The following is a 15,329-nucleotide window of genomic DNA, read 5'->3' on the forward strand; positions in this document are numbered from 1 at the left end:
TGTGGGTTTTGGATTGTTGCATATGCGCGTGTACTAAATAATTAGGGTTTAGGGTTTAGGGTTCGTGAAAAAAGAAGAAGTTGTTGTTTGAGCCAATAATTTAGGGGAACCATGAAATATAGTTATATTATCATTGTACTTATAAAGTTAGAGAACACGTTGGAGCAGAGTAATCTCTGTAATAATGCATACCACTATTTGGTCCAACAATTGGTTGCTTGCACTGCTCTTATGAGAGGGTGGTGGAAAATGTATAATATCTACTTTCATTAATTTACATTATCTCAATATATAGATGAGGTAAATTAATGAAGGCCACCAAAGTTCAATCAATGTGAGTGTCGTCACGTATGATTTAGAATTATCTTCGACAACTTAAATTTTTAGGGTATAAAGGTTACCTAACACGATATCAAAACTCTAGTTCCTAGAGGCTATGCATTTGCCATTAGGTCCACTAATTCTCAACTTCCATTAGCATTTTCTACTCACTAATAATTAATTAAGGCATGTTTACTTGTAAGAAATGAGTATTGGAATGATTCCAATTCTTGCTTCTCTTATTTTTACTAACACATGGGTATTGAAATTATTCTAATTTCTGACTTCTCCCTCATTTACAAACACAAAAGAAATAAAGAATTATGTGAACTTCACCGTAAAATTAGTAATCGAATACCCTCAAAATAGGGAATGGGAAATAAACACGCCTAAATGAGAATGACTAGGTAAGCTTTAGTAACCCTAATAATCTGTGTTGCTTACAGACAGAAATGCTCTAACATGTCTAGATCTACCACTCTAGCCACCGGGACATGCACTAATTTCACTGAGCTGGTTGATTTAAAATCTGAGACTAAGACCATATGGGTCTTTGTTGGGGACAAGAAGAAGTCGATGTCACTCAACAAAGAGTAGTGATTTTGTATTCGTCCTGTACCATGAATCTCAGTAGTGGGGACCAACCAATTCTCCAATGACTAGCCACACTTGGTAATTTTTTATAGCTTCCAAATTTCTTTGTTCCCTTGGAAGTCTAGTCACTGTGGGTCCTGATGATGAATATTTGATAAGTGCTGCTTAAGAAAACAAAAATTAAACAAATGAAAGGAAAGCTTCATGGAGTTGATTAAGAATCAATTGAGGCTTCTCTAGACCACCTTTTGTTTAATCTGAGACAAACCCAAGTGCTGCCTTGGAGTCACACGGCAACATCTGTCTATGTCAAAATATGGGGCACGAAAAGTTCCTTGTTCTTTATTTGTTCTTATTTTTGGTCTTGAAAAGTTCCATAAAAAAGCCCAAATACATGGTTTAGAAACAAGACAGCCCGAGGTTGGCATCAAACAGAGTCCAAGGCTCCAAGCCCACAAAACGAAATTCACACAAATTGCCAAAATTATAGGGCTTAAATCAATTAATTTACTCGGCTATAGTAAATACAAGTAATTGATCTGAATGATATTGCCCCGCGTGATACTCTCAAAGAAATGAACTTGCCAAGCAATTACAACCACTAGTTTCCCAAAACTCACACAATCACATGTAAGATGATAATACAAAATCCCAAAATCACAGCCTAATTGGTAATTAATTTTCACGCGGCCATCCCTAACACACTTTGTTTCATTCTAAACCCTATATAAAACCCTCAATGTTTACACCACATTGCATTCTTTCTTGTTGTTCAAGCATTCTATTCATTCACAAATCAATCACTTTCTGCTCTCTCTCTCCCTCTCTCATTCTAATTCTCTAGAATTAGCTCCAGAAATTAGCCATGGCTAAATGCATCGGAATTATTTTAAGCACCATTGGTACACTAGTTGTTCTTGGAGCCATCAGTGGTTTTACATCCTATCTTGTTTTCAATGGTCGTACTAAACACATCAGGTACGAGGTGTTCGAAGCCTCCTTCACCCAGTTTGAGTTGGCCAACAACAACATCACTCTCCAATACAACCTAGCCATCAATGCATCCGCTACAAACCCTAACAAGAAAGGTGCCTACCACTTTGAGCAGGTTATGACCGTTGCATATTTCGGGTTTAAGAATAACATTTTGTCAGCCAGCACTTTTGAGCGGTTCGATCTACCCCACAACAGAGTGGCTTATTTGGCTTCATCGGAGAACCAGGCGTTGCGGGTGGATCTTACGGCCGATGAGGTTTCGAAGCTGAGGAGCGCTACGGTTTTCGATATGATGTGGGTCGCCAGTGGTAGAAGTTCAACCAAGCTTGGTAGAAGGCATACGCATTTTAATTACAACGCCGTCTGCTATTTGAGGGTCCCTTTGATATCCGACGGAAAATTTGCTCAACGTTTTAACGTTACCATGTGCACTGTCCATAAACATTAATAGGGTTTCATGTTTAATTAGTTAATAATAATTTTATGTTTAATTGTTGGCTTTAATTTGGTGTTATTGTTCTTTCGTACGTTGTAATAATGGTCATGCACGGTAATGGCATTGGCTATGTAGACTGGGATTCTGTTTAGAGTTTGCTTATCAAATCAATAAAGAAAGTATTATTTTATTTCTTTCTGTATATTCTTATAATTCTATATTTATCATAAGTATAAGAACGATCTTTTCTTTCTTTTGTTAAAATAATAGGAAATCGATTCCACCAACCAACCCTTGGGTTCATTTCAAGAGCTTATGATTTTTATTTTTATTTTTTAGCAAGTTGCATTAATTTGACAAGTTTTTAATTTTGGTCTCACCCAAGCCATTTAGATTCTTGTACTTTGAATATTTTAGTAAGACGAACTCTCACACCAGACTGTCAAAATTAAGATGAAATAATCCTCTACACAAGGAGAATGATAGTCACCATAACGAGAAAGGAGAATCTTGAGAAATCTATTTTTTTAAAGGATCTTTCTTATTGAGAAGGCGATAATATATTAAACTCACACACACTATACAGATGCTAGAACGATTATTTATTGATATATTAATTGCCAATGTAAGGTTGGCTGATTGAATATAATTGCCACGATTGTAGGGCTTAAATTTTGATACAGTTAATTTACTAGTCTATATAGTAATTAGTAATTGATCTCAAATCTTCAATCACATCCGCTTTGATATTCTTAAAAGAAGGAACTTGCGAAGTAATTAATTCCCAGCACTCAATTTTAATTAACTTTAATAAAACTTATAAGCCAAGCACTAGTTTCCCTACTTTCGACCTAAACTTGTAAGATCACAAAACGAAATCCCGAAATTTCTGCTCCCATTTTCAAACCCTGTATTCATTTTTGAATTGCCATCTCACATCTTTTAAAAACCCTCTGGCTATTCATTTACAAATTACTTTGTCCTCTTTCTTTATATTCTCTTTAGAAATTCACGACCATGGTAAGATGCATCGTCCTAATTTTGATCGTGACTTCTGCTCTACTTGTTGCCGGAGCCGCCCATGGTATGATCATGTATTTCTTACATTTCGATGGCCGGAGTGAACTCCTCAAGTATCAAGCGAAATATGTCTGGTTGGTCACGCACAACCTCACCAGAAACGACACCGTCCTCCAGTACTACATAGCCGTCAACGGAACGGTCGAAAACCCTAACAGAAAATGCGCCTACGTAATTAACCAAGCTGACGGCGTTCTTTATTCCGCGATCAACCAGACTAATAATTTGATGCTCCAAAGAACAAACGAAACTTATTTTAGTAACGATTTCATGGTAGGGCCCAAGAAAGTGAAGCTATTTAATTCATGGTTTTTCAAGGGGGAGACGCAGGTGGCTCTTACGGCAGAAGAGGTTTCCAAGTTTAAGAATAGTACGAGTTTTGACCTCATTTTCAAGTTGTATGTCAACTGTTATACTAGGATTGGTGCAAGGAGGAGGCGTTACATGCACCTTGTTTCATGCTATTTGAAGGTCCCTTTCCTCAGTTCCATTCACTCGGATGCTCAAAATTTTAACGCTACCGGCTGTGATCTAGACCAAATAATTAAGATAAAGTAAAGAGTGCTGCTATTTGTACTACATCGAAGTGGTCATTAGAGCTAGTTTCATTCGTGTTTAGTTTTAGCTCTTCTCTTTTCGTGTTCTTGGGGCTAGAATAATCGTCCTCGGGCAGTAGATTGGAAGTTTTGTGTTTAGGGTTTGGTACTTCCCTAATCAATAAAGAGTTACTTTCTCTATGTCTTCATTTTATTTGATTGTACCATGTATATGATCATTTTCATCTTTTTTGTTTTCTTACTTTACATTTCTATGTGCTTGCTTCCCGAGTGGTTTATTTTTAATGTATCTATAATGTATGGCTGGTTTAATTTACAAGTGTAAATATCTTTAAGTTCTCTTGGTTTCTTTCTTCTTCACGTTTTGCAGCCCTCGCTTATTATAAGAACAAAGGATTTCAATAGTGGTGCTTTAATCTCGTTAAAAGTGGAGAATAAGCAAACGAATGCATTCACCAAAGAGAGAGAGAGAGAGAGAGAGAGAGAGGAGCAGCACTCTCTGGCCTTTTTCTTTGACCATGCCGACCAATCAGCAAAAGAAACATATTGCTCTACGCTACAAATCTGATATTAGCATGGTTTAAATGTTTTTTGAGGTAGATCTGTGAGAGTTTACAGAAACGTTGGGACCGTGCAGATCAATCTTGTACATATGAAAAAACAAAAAATTGTCACTCTAATTAGTTTGAACTCAGTCCAAGCTGTTGGGCTGCGACAGAGAAGGGGGAATTGCCTTTCTTTAGCAAATTAAGGTAACGAAATGCGTTCACAGCATCATATCTTCCCCAACCAATATAATTCTCTTCAGGACTGAGTTGCACATGCAGACAACGTATTGATGCTTTCAAGGTTCTATCATTCAACCTTTGCCACACCTCCAGCGGGCATGCTGCTTTCTGCAACTCTCTCCCTCACAAACCTGGAAAGAATCACATTACCAGAAAAACAGTTAGAGCAAAGCATTAATCACCACACCAACAGTGAATGAAATTTTGGTAGCTTGTCCATAAACTTAGTTTCTAGCCAACAAAATACCCAAATATTTCCAAGAAGTACCTGGCCAATTTGTCTCGCGATGACTGCAAGACGTATATTGAGAGAATAAAAGAAAGCATCAGACCTGTTGAATGCATGAAGAAATTTAGTAGCAATGGTGTCAGAAAGGCTCCACATTTGTAGGCCGCTTCTCATCAAATTTATACATATATCATTAGGTTGTCCATCTTGAGAGCCAAAGAAACTGTATGTTCTCTAAACTGTTTGTTTGAAGGCAAGGCTTGCAGGAAGATAGGGAATGATAAACGAATATATAATTAACATATGTAATTAGATCAAGCAAAGATTTTTACCTGATCCAAACAATACGTAAAATCCGGAAGTCACGTCAATCTCTGATTGCTCCTGCCTGCATGCAGACAACAAAATAATGTCACATTTCACAAAGTGCAAAATTTGGAATCCTAAGATTTATGCAAATCATAACTAAAAGAAAAGTGAAGTGATGCTGACCATGTATATCTGACCAGCACATGCTTTGGCCAGTGCTGAGGATCCCAAAATTGTTTACGTATGTCTGGATGGATTTCTAAATCTGCTCAGGACAAAATGTTATAAAAACTCCTCAAGCAAGAGCGAAAATAACTCTTACAACTATATGTGCTTTTTTCTTTTCCAAAGATCATAGTTAAAACTTATATCTGCACCAATGTAATCGAGGAGTCTTATTCCTCTGTCCATCAAGGACAGACCCAAAGAAATTATAACTGACCAAAAACAAGATAAAGAGCCTAAATTACAACACAAGCCCTTCAAAAGGGCCTGCTGGAATCGCTATGGAAAGCAAACCATTGAACTAGATTAAGAAATGAGCAAAATGGCATTACATACAGTGGTGAGGCATATCCACAACTTTAGCAGTGACACCATGCAAATCACTTCCTGAGTACCTCTGCATTGCAATACAAATTGATCACAATAACAGATTAGCCAATAAAAGATACAGATAATAACTTCTTTCTTTTCCATATAGATTTCTAAATTTACAGAATTAATGTTTGTATCTCAATGAAACCATATTGTCCAGGTAGCCCATATTTTCCATTTTCTTAAAAGATGATGGCATGGTAAATATGTTGAAATGCTCATAAACCATGACTTACCAAATGGACTTCAATCATTGGAACCTCAGAACTCTTACGATTTATCACAAAAAGCCATGGGATTAAAAACTTTTCTCTCCCAACTTGAAACGATCTGCATGAGAATAACTCTTTCTGTAAGCGTGATTTTGAGCAGAGGCAAAAGACGTGTTTGTAACAACAAATTTCCAAAGACCATAAGTTAGAATATCCAACCACTACCCAGATAACCTAACTCAGGAGCAGACAGACAATCTAAGGCTACGGCTCCCGGAAGCATCTCTTGTATCTCAATAAAATACAGAACAAGTATTAATTGATTCTTAAGAGACCCTAAGAGTTGGCATGTAAATTGTCAAGGCTATCTCTGAAAAAACATGTTTGCTATCACATTACTAGCCTGTCAAAGGAAATTTAACGAACAATTGCTATTAATTGTAACATTATGGACTTGAGATTTTTCACATTCAATAAACCAAATACAAAAGCAAGTTCAGCTGCCAACCTCAAAACTTGAAATTCTTAAATTAAATAAACTATCTCAATTGTGAAACACTTGACCTTTACTTATAGATAGCTTAGCTGATTCTCATTATTAGCAATACAATACTGATAATAGAATAAAAGAAAATAAATTTGAAGCATAAGGCCGGTAGTTTCAGCCTTTACTTATACTCACAGTTTGTAGGCATCAGCCCCCGTGTAACCCATCGGCTTCACTATAGGAATCAACACCTACAAATTTATACATCAGAAAAACAAATAAAAACGCTAACCATTGCAAAACAAAAACTGACGAAGAAAACCCTAATTGAGAAATACAAAAAAAGTGAAGGGCAGGCAGGTTGAGGTTACCTCACGATTCACAGCAAAGATTGGGCAATGTCGACCGATCATGTCGTGCCATTCAGTTTTCATCTGAAACCATCAAATTCAACAAAACCCATTAGATTTTGAGCCATAATTGAGTAAAATACTTCACAGGGAGAGACTGGGAGAGTACGGACAGAGTGGTAAAGACCCATCTTGCTCATGGGGACGATGTCACCTGGCCTGTAAGCATCAGATATACAGGGCATGGACAAAGACAACAGAAGCATCAGAAACAGTGAGACAATTGATCTCCCTTCAGTTCCCTCCATCCTGTATTTTCTATCACTCACTCCGAGCTTTCACTCGATCTTCTTAAAGTTTGTCTGAGTTGAAGACTCGAGGTTGCAGGTGAGCAAGTAGTCTCCGCGCAGAAATGTGAACAATATATCATTCGGACTGGACTTTGGAGCATTTGGGTTAAGGGCCAAAACAGAAAGGAAAGTTATATGAAGGCCGGGTTGTATAAAGTAAGCCTGAAATATGTGGGCCGACTTATGGCCCAAACATAAACTATGACCTCATTTGGTGACCCGGTTTGGAGTTGAGTTCAAGTCAGTCCTTATGAGTCTTGTCCACCTGTCTAGGTGGGACTTGTAAGACACAATATGTTGGATTGTTATACAATTTGATAAATTTAATTGTATCATCCCAAACAACAATTAAAACTCTTATTCATTTTAATTAAAATAGTCCAATCTAGTTCTACCTGATATATTCCTTTTTCTTCTTCTTCGTATTTGTCATATTTATGAGCTTTTTATTTTAACAAGTATTCATTGTTAATGCTTTGTTCATTTTGGTCATTTTATGGTGGTGTTGATGGAATATAATCAAATTTTGTTTTATTTATGGCATAGAAGTCGTCAAGTGGGTAGGGGTGGAGCCTTTGAAAGTAACCTCCACACTTGATATTCCCTCAACTTTACTTTGGATAACTTTCCCATTTGGGAATTGGACCAAATGGCTTAAAAGATTAAAACATGCATAGTTGGGATCTCCATTGTATATTCCCTATTCTTCTCGAGAATCCCTCTTCTATCCCTATGTCGACTTCTTTTGTGGGACATTCTACGCTTTAGTTGAGTTGAGCCTCTTGCCTCCTCCTTCAAACCCTACCTCTCATCATGCTTTAGGGTCACTAGCTAGCTAATTAGGAATTTACACTAATCACCTTGGGAAATAAATTAATGACATTCTATCAAGTGGTTTAATTATGGACCTAATAGAGAAAAATATAATGTGAAAATAAAACGATCAATCGAATAACCTTGTTGTATTATTGATAACGATCATGTTGTAATCAATATTTCCGTTTAATGAAATTTCATCTTTTAGATAAATAAAACCATATATAAAATGAGGGTATCTTGTTAGCTTATAATTCGTAATGGTCCATTCACCTAATACAAACAAAAGTAAATTTTCTTTTTGTGTAATTATACATATCCTATTAAGCAAAACTATTTATGTCAATGTACATAAACGTGGGATTTCATATTTGGTATTTAGCATTTCTTATCATTTTATCCCTCTTAACAAAATAATTTAGAAATGTGTGCATAAAGAAACTATAATAAGAAAATAAAATGACCGAGAAAGGCAAGATGATGACATGAAATTGAGTATTCATAGTAATAATATAAAAACCTCTTATTATGCAAAATTGAAAATAAAACTATATCTTAAAAATTGAAAAGGCCGGTTGACCAAGGCAATGTGATTAACCTTCGATCCCGATTCTCATACACTAAACTAGTTTGAAATATGGCTTTGTCAAAAAGAAAAGATAACCATAGCCATCGGAATGTAAAGGGAAGGAGGTGCAGAGTAGGTGGTGCTCAAATACAGCCCTTGTCCATTGTTAAAACTTGGAGGGTAAAACGTTGACGTTTCGCGCCTGAAAATGGTAAAATTGGAAATAGGGAAACACATTGGCACAAGAGAACGGAAAGAGGTGGGAACGGAAAAAAAGAGAGAGACGGACAAAGAAAACAAAACAACGACAGATACGTTTTTATGTTTTATAGTTTTGCCTCCCAGCTCTATCTCTCGAGGATCTCGGTGGTCTCCCCCGACTAGCAATATTTTGAAAGTTAATTTTGACGGTGCCTGGTGCCCTGGTTCCTGTGCTGGTGGTATTGGAGTGGTCATTCGGGATTTAAATGGAGTTTGGTGTGGGGGCCTCTCCTCCCCGGTCATCTGCGATTCAGCCCTTGTTGCAGAAGCTGCCGCTGGCCTTTGTGCAATTACCTTTGCAAAAGAAAGGGGAATGGGGAAGATTATTTTAGAATCTGATTGCAAGGTGGTAATTGATGCTTTGCGTGGAAGGTTTGGCAACAACTCTTGGGTCATCGCGCCAATGATTGATGAAATTCGTAATCTATCTTTGTGTTTGGATGATGTGGCCTGGAATTGGGTGCCTAGATGTGCAAATCGAGCAGCTCATGCAGCAGCTTCGATTGGTTTGAGAGCTATGGAACTGAAAAGTTGGGTCACCAGACCACCATTGTCTCTTGTTGGAGTTTTAAATTCTGATGGTCTGCCATGCCCACCACAGGATGGCAATACTAGTAGTTAATTTCAGTTTTTTATTTGGTGGGGGTTAAGACTATAATACTAGGCTCCGATGGAGCATTAGACTTGTCTGACTTCTCTGTTGTTGGTTTCCTCTCCTATCTGGCTTTTGCCTGCTTTTGTATCTTTTTACCCTTTTGGGTTTGAATACAACAAGCATTATGACCAAAAAAAAAAAAAAAAAAGAAAACAAAATCCCCCCAATTTAAAAAAAAACCCTCAAAAAACATAAAATCGACAACCCACTTACTCACCACTTGGGATCTTTTCATCTGAAAAAAAAACCCACCATCTCCTCAATCGCAAATTTAAGTCGTTTCATTCCAATCACCCTGCCGTTTTGCTCAACCGTCCGTACCAATCTGCACAATCTGATCGCCAGAGATCAAAGTTCCATATCGAATAAGCGCCGTCGATTTCCAATTCGAGTCTTCGTCTTCACCGTCGTCGTCATGGCTGTACGGTCAAGCGGCGTGAGGAAGTTTAATTCGGTTTGTTTGTGATTCACGGTAATTCGGTTATTTCATGGGCGATCTTCGGGAAGATTGGTCGTCTGAACTAAACGGCGCCGTTGTGGAGGAGAGGCCGTCCTCGGCATCGTTGTTGTCATCATCACCTTCGTCCCTGTTTTCATCTAATCAGGCGTCGGCGGCGGCCGCAGCGGGTATTAGCGCCGAGTACTGGAAGAAAGCCGAGGAAGCGACGCAGGGGGTCATAGCTCAGGTTCAGCCTACTGACGTGTCCGAGAGGAGAAGGAAGGCGGTCATTGATTACGTTCAGAGGCTCATTAGAGGTTGTCTTGGTTGCGAGGTCCGTCTTTTTACATATACATACGCATTACGTATATTTATATAAGCATGTGAATGAATCATAATATTGAAGTTGAATTTAGTGTTCTACGATGTGTTGGGACTGCAAAGGGTGTTTTTTTATTTGAGATTACAGAAAACTTGGTGATTAAAGCCCCTAAAATTTGGTTATTTGCCGTCAAGTCTAGCTTTAGCTACACAAAGGTTGGACCTTGAGTTTAGTTTATGACTAGTGTAGTTCATTGGTTCAATTGGTCTAACATGCTTTCTATGATTAGCTGGGTATTTTACTTCAATCCCAATTTTGCTTGTCCTGCATGAATTTATATATCTAATATTTTATGTGTTAGCTAAGCTAATGCAATTCTGTTTATAATTTTACTTTGAGCAAGTTGGGTGCTTTCATATGTAATTTCTCATCAAATCATTTGATTTGTCTTCCCAACTCCACATTTTGCATTTCGATAACAAATGTGTGATATTACGGGGAGTGTGAGGGGGTTTAACCATGTGCGGCATATTTTGATTTTATACTTAAATTGTGGCAGGTGTTCCCATTTGGGTCTGTACCTCTAAAGACCTATCTGCCTGATGGAGATATTGATTTGACTGCTTTTGGTGGTATAAATGTTGAGGAGGCGCTGGCCAATGACGTCTGCTCTGTCCTTGAAAGGGAAGTTCAAAATGGAGCTGCTGAGTTTACGGTGAAAGATGTCCAATTAATTCGGGCAGAGGTTTTTATTTACCCCTGTACTTTATTAAAGATCGTTGGTTGAGTCAAACAGATGTCGTATTCGTATTGAAAGAAATTGATAATAGGTATAAGTTACAACTTAGGATTAATGCCACCATGTATGTCCAGTAAGTTTATGTTCCGAGTGCTAGTATGTTGTGTAACTTTCTTTTCCTAACTCAAATTTTGATTTTCTTTGGTAAAGAATATGGGGGTTTCTTGTGGCAGGTTAAGCTTGTAAAGTGCCTTGTGCAAAATATTGTGGTTGATATTTCCTTCAATCAGTTAGGAGGGCTATGCACACTATGCTTTCTTGAGCAGGTAATCTTTCATACAAAGCTGAACTGAAAATGAAGTTCGATTTGTTTAATACGAATTGAATGGGTTACCAGATTTATATGAAGAGATGCTTTCACTGGAAGCTCTGCTTTGTCCAGTGCAATGTCTCTTTCTAGTCTTCTGTAGAAAGTACATGCTGATTTATGCCTTATAGCTGATAACCTTGAAGGATCTTCAGTCGGTACTCTTTTGAGTGTTGGCCACCCTCTTCTATCCTTTTTCAAGCCATTTTATAAATTTTTTTTCAGTCTTATGGTATTTACTTGTGCTTTTTTCTTCCCTAATCATATCCATGATGCTGTATAGGTTGATCGCCTTATTGGCAAAGACCATCTCTTTAAGCGCAGTATCATACTGATCAAGGCATGGTGCTATTATGAGAGCCGGATTCTTGGTGCCCATCATGGTTTGATTTCGACATATGCTTTGGAGACTTTGGTCCTGTATATCTTCCATCTCTTCCATTCATCTTTGAATGGTCCTCTAGCGGTGAGTGCTCTAATGAATTAGCACTAGCATGCTCCATATCTCTATGACATAAATTTAACTTGTTGTTCAATGTTCTATAGGTCCTATACAAATTCTTGGACTACTTTAGTAAATTTGATTGGGACAACTATTGCATCAGCTTGAGTGGTCCGGTTCGCGTATCTTCACTTCCAGAACTCTTAGGTGAGCAACATATTTTTGCATTGGCGACATGCTGTATGAGCAGACGTGTTTAATTGAGATTATTTGCGGTCCTTTTTGCAGTTGAGACACCAGAGAATGGTGGGAATGATCTATTGCTTAGTAATGAATTTCTCAAGGAGTGTGTGCAAAGGTTCTCAGTTCCGTCAAGAGGACATGAGACAAACTATAGAACATTTCCACCAAAGCATTTTAACATAGTTGATCCACTTAAAGACAATAACAATCTTGGCCGAAGTGTGAGTAAAGGTGAACTACGTTTCCCTATAGACCTCTTCTCCTGTTTTTTTCTTTCTGTATTTTCATTAGTTGATGAAACCCTGTATTCCTAATTACAGGAAACTTTTACCGAATAAGAAGTGCTTTCACATATGGTGCTCGTAAATTAGGGCGCATACTTTCTCAGACAGAAGATAACATAGATGATGAGATCCGAAAGTTTTTCGCAAACACATTGGATAGACATGGAGGTGGACAAAGGCCTGATGTCCAAGATCTTGTCCCATTGTCCAGATATGATGGGTATGGTTCTGCGTCATTATTTGCAGGTACAGAGTCACAAGATCAGATAATTTATGAATCAGAATCTGCCTATTCAAGTGGCATGATTGGGGAATGTGGGTTAAATAGTGAGGGATCATGGAATGGTGAAGTTACAAATGTTCAGATACCTGGTCAATGTGTGAATGGACCACATGAAAGCAGTATGAAGGTGGCATCCCCAACAATGTTCTCGGAAGATGACAGTTCCCCAAATGGAATTGCTGTTTCGGAATACCGTCTTATGGGGGATGCAAAAGACCTTGCTACCTCCAGATTTCAAGGTCTTACAATTTCAAGTGATGCTCAAAATCCTTTCCCTTCCAATGGCGAAGGGAGTATATCTCCTTTAGGTAAAGCCCATCATGCACCTCATCTCTATTTCTCTCACTCATCAACTGGAAATGGGGACATTAGCAATGGAATACAAGATCAGCAACTGCCAGAAAGCTTTGGTTCGGCTGATAATTGGATTGGTAACCAGGATGAAAATCAGTTGGGTTGTAATCAGGAGGTTTTGTCTCCTGTTGGATCTAAGCACCATCTGTCACGGTTGAGTGCTATTGTGGGTTCCTCTGAAGACTTCCATCCTAGTTATTCTGGTTATCCAATGTCAAGTAGTACTGCTGGAAGTCCGAAACCTTCCAACTCTTTGACAGATCTCAGTGGGGATCATGAAAGTCACTTATATAGTCTAAACTTTGGTCGTTGGTGCTACGAATGTGAGCTAAATGCTGCAATTCCTCCCATGGCAGCACCTCCAGTGCATTCACAGTTTCAGAGCAAGAAACCATGGGATGTAATTCGACAGTCAGTGCAGCGCAGGCAAAATGCATTTTCCCAGATGAATGCCAATGGTATTGTCCCTAGACCAGCATTCTATCCTATGAACCCACCAATGTTACCTAATGGTGCAGGCTTTGGTGTAGAGGAAATGCCAAAGCCACGAGGAACAGGAACGTACTTTCCTAATACGGTATACTCATTTTAAGCCTCTGCAACTTCTGGTTTTTAATATCATAATTTATTTTAAGGGGCAGATTTCTGTCAATCTTGTTGTAGTTTGCAGTTTCTCTTTCCAGGTAATGTTTCAGTCGCTGGGCCTTGTTATCTGAAGTGCTTTTATGCTTTAAATTTTGCAGAACCATTTCAGAGATAAGCCCATGGTAACAAGGGGAAGAAATCAAGCACCGGTCAGGTCTCCTCGTAACAATGGCCATGCTATGACACCAAATCCAGAGAATCATATGTCTGAGAGAAGCAGTCGTGATCTATCACAAGTACAAATGTCTCTTCATAAAGGTGGGGGAAAATCTGTGTCTTCAGATAGCCCCTCTGATTCCCCTAGGAGGAAAGTACACCCTCATGCCAATGGTTCAATGCATCCCACCGAGCAAGTTGTAGAATTTGGGTCAACTGGGCATGCCCCATCAGAGGCACCTGGGAGTGGCAGGCATACCAACGCTGGCTCATCAGTCGGTCAAAACTCGAGTGGTAGCCAAGGATCACCAGGGATGCAGTGGACCAAAGCTGAATTGGGTCCAGATGAAAATAGGTATGGTTTTCATTGTGGTTTCTATGAATCTTTATCTACCACTAGTGAGCACGGTAGGACTCTGTTTAAGCGTTTCTTGTTTGGACATGTAGGATTGCTGCACAATCATACCGTTTGAAAGATGAAGATGATTTCCCGCCATTATCAGTCTGACTGCAGCACAAGTGATGATCTATTTATATGGTTGGTCGGATGAAAGATTTACGGGAATTGCTAACATACTGGCTTGAGCCTGAACTTTCGGCACTTATATGGCTCGGCCACAACTTTTTTTGAAGCGTTTACATATGGAGTTGTTTTTTTTCTTCTTTTGTTTTTCGATAGACGTTACATATGGAGTTAGATATGATGTTTGTTGGAAGCCATTTGTACATTTCAACTAATAATTTTTACACCCTTTAAACCTTGATAGCTGTGCTTTGCACACTGAGTAGTTTCATGTATAGGTTGTTTGACTACAATCCTTTTCCCCAGGTTTTGTTCCCACCGTTGCCCCACTGGGTAATTGTACGACCACTGTTGGAAGTATTGTTGCTGATGTTTGATGTAACTTTATATTCACAATCTTCTTCTTCTTTTTTGGGTTATGCCTTTTGGATGGCTCATTATTTCCTTTTAATCTGCTCTTAGCAGATACGCACAATCATAGTAGGAGCTTCCAGCTAGTTTTACACACAAAATCATGATTGATTCTTTTGACAAATTAGGACCTTCCAGCTATTATCCTTAATGCCTGGGCCGTGTAAATGTTTGGGTGATGCAGTAACAGGAAGCATTGTGTACTGGGGCAAATTGTGTTGGTGAGACCACCCATACCTCCACAATTTCTCTTCTTTTTCGTTCTTTTTTTGTCCTTGGACATGGCCTACTTTAACATAATTTGAAATTTCTATTTTCTACTATGCTGTTTTTCTTTTCTACAAGACAAGTAAACAAGTAAACAAGTAAACAATTAAACATAAGATGAGATAATGCATCCTATTTTCTTTAAAGTGTAGATGATTAGCTTGAGAGGAGGAAGGAAACTATCTCTAAAGACTTACTACACTTATGTCATTTGATGTAGCATATCCAGAAGATATCTTTTATTTTTT

The 15,329-nt window shown here is 38.3% G+C and overlaps 4 protein-coding genes across 4 annotated transcripts; 3 read left to right on the forward strand and 1 right to left on the reverse strand.

The window, feature by feature from the left end:
- The first annotated feature begins 1,780 nt into the window (after nucleotides 1-1,780).
- On the forward strand, nucleotides 1,781-2,359 carry LOC110769015 (NDR1/HIN1-like protein 3). Its single transcript, XM_021972916.2, has one exon. It carries the CDS (start codon nucleotides 1,781-1,783, stop codon nucleotides 2,357-2,359), a length of 579 nt encoding a protein of 192 aa, XP_021828608.1.
- A 2,171-nt stretch (nucleotides 2,360-4,530) lies between these two features.
- NPU (ATP-dependent helicase/deoxyribonuclease subunit B) lies at nucleotides 4,531-7,367 on the reverse strand. The gene is made up of 9 exons (XM_021972926.2): nucleotides 7,130-7,367; nucleotides 6,978-7,040; nucleotides 6,802-6,857; nucleotides 6,144-6,237; nucleotides 5,872-5,932; nucleotides 5,494-5,575; nucleotides 5,334-5,389; nucleotides 5,041-5,104; nucleotides 4,531-4,903 (listed from the first exon to the last, which is right to left on the reverse strand). The coding sequence occupies exons 1-9, from the start codon at nucleotides 7,262-7,264 to the stop codon at nucleotides 4,840-4,842; spliced, it is 675 nt and encodes a 224-aa protein (XP_021828618.1). The 5' UTR covers nucleotides 7,265-7,367; the 3' UTR covers nucleotides 4,531-4,839.
- A 1,531-nt stretch (nucleotides 7,368-8,898) lies between these two features.
- On the forward strand, nucleotides 8,899-9,573 carry LOC148293511 (uncharacterized). The gene has a single exon (XM_088254100.1). The coding sequence runs from the start codon at nucleotides 8,899-8,901 to the stop codon at nucleotides 9,571-9,573; it is 675 nt and encodes a 224-aa protein (XP_088110226.1).
- Nucleotides 9,056-14,799, forward strand: LOC110769017 (PAP/OAS1 substrate-binding domain superfamily). Its single transcript, XM_021972918.2, has 9 exons — nucleotides 9,056-10,379; nucleotides 10,927-11,112; nucleotides 11,340-11,432; nucleotides 11,757-11,939; nucleotides 12,020-12,122; nucleotides 12,204-12,389; nucleotides 12,479-13,656; nucleotides 13,823-14,235; nucleotides 14,328-14,799. The coding sequence occupies exons 1-9, from the start codon at nucleotides 10,095-10,097 to the stop codon at nucleotides 14,386-14,388; spliced, it is 2,688 nt and encodes an 895-aa protein (XP_021828610.2). The 5' UTR covers nucleotides 9,056-10,094; the 3' UTR covers nucleotides 14,389-14,799.
- Nucleotides 14,800-15,329: the final 530 nt, after the last annotated feature.

Source organism: Prunus avium, chromosome 6 (genome assembly GCF_965620075.1).
Source record: "Prunus avium chromosome 6, drPruAviu1.hap1.1, whole genome shotgun sequence".
Classification (NCBI taxonomy): Eukaryota; Viridiplantae; Streptophyta; class Magnoliopsida; order Rosales; family Rosaceae; genus Prunus; species Prunus avium.

Coding starts and splice junctions, on each gene's coding strand:
- LOC110769015 (XM_021972916.2), top strand. CDS start 1,781: ATGGCTAAATGCATCGGAATTATTTTAAGCACCATTGGTACACTAGTT.
- NPU (XM_021972926.2), bottom strand. CDS start 7,264: ATGGAGGGAACTGAAGGGAGATCAATTGTCTCACTGTTTCTGATGCTT. Junction 6,858..6,977: donor TCTTTGCTGTGAATCGTGAG/GTAACCTCAACC, acceptor ATAAATTTGTAG/GTGTTGATTCCTATAGTGAA. Junction 5,390..5,493: donor GTGCTGGTCAGATATACATG/GTCAGCATCACT, acceptor GTCTGCATGCAG/GCAGGAGCAATCAGAGATTG.
- LOC148293511 (XM_088254100.1), top strand. CDS start 8,899: ATGGTAAAATTGGAAATAGGGAAACACATTGGCACAAGAGAACGGAAA.
- LOC110769017 (XM_021972918.2), top strand. CDS start 10,095: ATGGGCGATCTTCGGGAAGATTGGTCGTCTGAACTAAACGGCGCCGTT. Junction 11,113..11,339: donor TCCAATTAATTCGGGCAGAG/GTTTTTATTTAC, acceptor TTCTTGTGGCAG/GTTAAGCTTGTAAAGTGCCT. Junction 14,236..14,327: donor TTGGGTCCAGATGAAAATAG/GTATGGTTTTCA, acceptor TTGGACATGTAG/GATTGCTGCACAATCATACC.